General features: G+C 27.5%; 1 protein-coding gene across 1 annotated transcript; it reads left to right on the forward strand.

The window, feature by feature from the left end:
- Positions 1 to 3,077: 3,077 nt before the first annotated feature.
- EIN_069250 (hypothetical protein) lies at positions 3,078 to 4,202 on the forward strand (the record flags this gene model as incomplete). Its single annotated transcript, XM_004182849.1, has 1 exon — positions 3,078 to 4,202. One exon carries the CDS (start codon positions 3,078 to 3,080, stop codon positions 4,200 to 4,202), a length of 1,125 nt encoding a protein of 374 aa, XP_004182897.1.

Genomic DNA, 4,202 nt, shown 5'->3' on the forward strand with positions numbered 1-4,202 from the left:
ATTTGATAAATAAACTGTTTTTCAAAAGTCGGTACCGAAAGGACCCGACTTTTTGAAGTAAATGATTCCAAATATTTTTCATTTTGTTTGACATCGTTTTTTTGCTTATTTTTTTCCCTCTTATTTTTTAAAAAACAAACTTGACTGAACCTTGAATTTAGACCAAGCTAAAAAATTAAATAAAAAATAACAAGGAAAATATCAAATAACTTACTTCTTCAAAAATTTTGCTTGACCATATGGTTGTTTTTGCCGTGAGTAAAACCGACTTTTTCTCTTTTCAAAAGAAAATGTTAATGATCCAACAAATAATAAAAATCTTTCAATTTCATTAACACTTACAACACAAAGAAAAGATTATTGAAAATAAAAATAACCATTTAATATGTGTAGTGTTTCAAAGTTTGTTTTTTTTAAAGAGACAACCATAAAATAACAACAAGTTAGAACGATTTATTGTGTATTTTGAAGTGGGGGAGAGTCGTAATGTGAGAGGTAAAATACGGTTATCTCACCCATTCAAACTACTCGTCCATTACCAAAAGGCAAAAATGCCGATTTTTTGAGAATCTCAACAGTGAAAAAGACTGAATAACAGTCTCAGAAAATCGGACAAGTTTGTTCTAATTTTTTGTTAAAATCCCGAAATTTTAATTGAAATTTATAACTGTATTGGTTTTGAGGGTTAAAAAGTCGGTACTGTTTTTTCTTTTTTTCAAATGGAAATTATAAATGAAAACAACAAAAAAACTTTAAAAAACGGGAATTTATTATAAAAGGGTTTCCACTAATAATTGGTAAAGTACCGACTTTTGGCATACAGTTTATTAATTTTCAATTAAAATAAAATATTAAGTACTTGCACAAAATAATTTAAATATTAGTTCTTTAACTTTTTTATTTATATATAACTTTTCTTTTATATATCAATTATAAATTATAATTAGTTTTACTAATAATTTAATATAATTTTAAACTATAAAATTATTAATATTTAATTATACGAAATTAATACTGTAATACAATAAAAATATAAGTATTTAACTATATAACAATATTAATATAATACTATTATATTTACTATAATAAAATGGGTTATTATCTTAAAAAGCAAAGAAAAGTGGTGATGTGTACACAATAATTTCAAGATGTTTCGAGTTCTGTTTTATAATTAAAAAAGGAAGATGGTTGTGAAACCAATTAAGTAAAATCAAATCACATTAATTATTTGACAATATTTATAAAAACAATATCATTATTATATTTATAATAAAATTTGGTTAACTGCTTAAATAAACTAATTATGGTAATAACGTAAAACTTAAAACAAAAGGGACTAAATCTAACTTGTAAGCAATTTAAAATGGACGTAGAAGTTGCTTAACTTGTTTCTCAAATTGAGAAAATCAATGAATTAACCAAGAAGACTCCTTCTTTTGCAAAAACATCTTTTAAAATGAAAAATGAAAATAAAGCCAGATCAATTGAAGATAAAATTGAAGTTTTTGAAGGTAAAATGGACAAAATGGACGAATTTGTATCCAGAAGAGATTTACTTGTTAATGAAATTGACAAAGTGATTGTTCTTTTAGACTCTATTAAAAAAGAATATCAAACAAGAAAAACTGATTTAGAAACAGAAGGAGATGACGAATATAATAATATTGTTGCAAAATTGATTACACTTGAAAGAAAAAGAAACTCAAAACGAATTTGTTTAACAAAGAATGATCGATTTAACAACAGACTCAACGACCTTCAACAAAAATTAAAAAAGAACGAATTTTTAGACGGTGAAATAGAACAAATGGAAATAGAACAATTAGAAAAATTGACAGGTTTGATATTTGAGAGTAAATTATTTGATTCCAATTATGATTATTTTGATGTTAATAACAGTGTTTTTGGTCAAAGAATAAATGGGAGAAAAAACCTATTGTTTTTGATTAAAGACGATGAAGGGGACAAATTTGGTGCAGTTATTTATAATAAAATATCAATAAATAAATATTGCAATTCTCCACTATCGTTTATGTATGTGTTTGATTATAACGAAAATTGTTGTGAAGTGGGATATTGTACGTGTTCTCCATCAAAAAAGGCATTCTTTTGTAATAACAATAAATCAGAAAACCTTTTTCAAATATCAGAAATTCTTTTTATGAGAAAAGAAAACAGTAAATTAAATCATAAAGGGGCGGCAGCTTTATATATCAAAATGTTCGGTTATAACAGAAATAAAAGAAGGAATTTTCAGATTTCGAGACTGACAGTGTTCCAGTTGATTTAATTCAATTATTATTAATTGTTATTTTTTGTAATTAAAAATGCACCAACCGGGACTCGAACCCGGATCTCCACCTTGGGAGGGTGAAATTCTGCCCTTAGACCATTGGTGCTTCTTATATTTATTTGTTAAATTATCTTTGTATTACAGAAAGCAAAATATATATACAGTCAAAGGCATCTATTTGTCGTAATTATAATTGTCAAAGTTGCTTAATTGTCGCACAACTGGCCAATCATTTTAGTGTTCAATAATTAAATATTTTATTTTCGAATTTATTTGTAATATTTGTTGAATTAAAAACGATTTTTTTATAAAAAATAAATTTCTGTATTAAAAAGAATTTTCTACAAAATTCACTCATTTACGACAAATAGGTTATATTACTGGATTAACGACAAATAAACGACTTTGACTGTAAATTAATTAATATAGTTTAAGTAAATATAAATTTACTAAAACTATATTAAACAGATGTTGTATTATTAGTTTGATTCATAAGTTAAAATAGTAAATACTATACTTCACCTTATATTTCAAAACGGGAAAGAATAACCAATCCTGGTAAATTATAATATGAAATAATTAAATAATAACATTTGTTATATTTATTTGCTTTTGGAGTGTTTTGTTTTTTTGAAAGAAGAATTACAAATCGCCAAATTGTTTCAAATTTTTCACCAAATTATCTTGCAAATAAAAAATGAAGATAATAAACAAATGTTTTTTTATTTTTATATTTAAAAAACACCAATAAAAAGATTTTTAAAACAACTTGTATAATAAAACGATGGGAAACACTCCAACAACTCCAAATGTTACCAAGCCTTGTTCAGTATATATAGTCGGTTCTCCACATAGTGGAAAGACGACTCTAATTAACAATTTAGCTGACGACACTCCAGACACTCCTCAAAAAGTCTTCAAATTGTACGTCAACAACACAACTGTTTTGGTCAACTTAGTAGAGACGCATTCATTAGAAGAATACAATCAAATGTATTTCAAAGATTATTCAACGAAATTTGTGATTCTTGTCATCGACCGTTCAAGTCAAGAGTCTTATGAATACGCAGTAAATGCGTGTGATGAAGTCAATTTTGAATGTTTACAAAGGTTAGTGGTTGTACCCAATATCACTGGCACGTTACAAGTGACCGAAGACGATTTAAAAATGTTTGCCGCTTCTGCTTCACATCACCCGTACTTTACAGTGGACAATAGTGATACTAAATCTTGGGCTACGGATATCAAAAATTGCCTTCGCGACTTATTAACAAAAGCGTTAGCTCCCAGAGTCGAGCCCATGAGGAAAAAGAAGCCGGTGATTCTTCTTTATGACGAAAATGGCACTTTAGGAGAGAAGAGAAGAACAACAGCGCAAATCACTTTTAAGACGCGAAATATAGAAATTGGAGAGACATTTCCTTTGGTTCAAGAAATTGAGTCGAAAGATGGAAATAGTGAAAATAAGACATATCAATGGGAGTTGGAGTATTCAAGTGGTGGAAAGTCTAATTGTGACATCTTTGTGGAGAACAGAAAGTACTCGTATTTGTTCTGGGAAGGAGTTCTGAATGGTACTTTAGAGGGTAGAAATATCAGTGTTAATAGCGTAGAAGAACTTTCTGTTTTATTAGGAAGACTCGGACTTAATGAAAGAGAAAGAAACGATTTTGTTGTTTATTGGATGAGAGATATTTATAAATTTAAATCAATTGGAGTTCGATTGGTCGAAGAAGAGTATGAGAAACAAGTGGAACTTGAAATTGATGGGTTTGATAAAAAGAGAAGAGTTATCATTGGAATGTTTGATGCAAGTGGAATGAAATTTGATGGAATAGAAAGTGTTAAACAAATTGAAAGACCTAAAGGTAAATATATTATCGAATGGGGAGCTTTTATAATTCATTAA

This window comes from Entamoeba invadens (genome assembly GCF_000330505.1).
Source record: "Entamoeba invadens IP1 unplaced genomic scaffold scaff_1105074726193, whole genome shotgun sequence".
Lineage (NCBI taxonomy): Eukaryota > Evosea > Mastigamoebida > Endamoebidae > Entamoeba > Entamoeba invadens.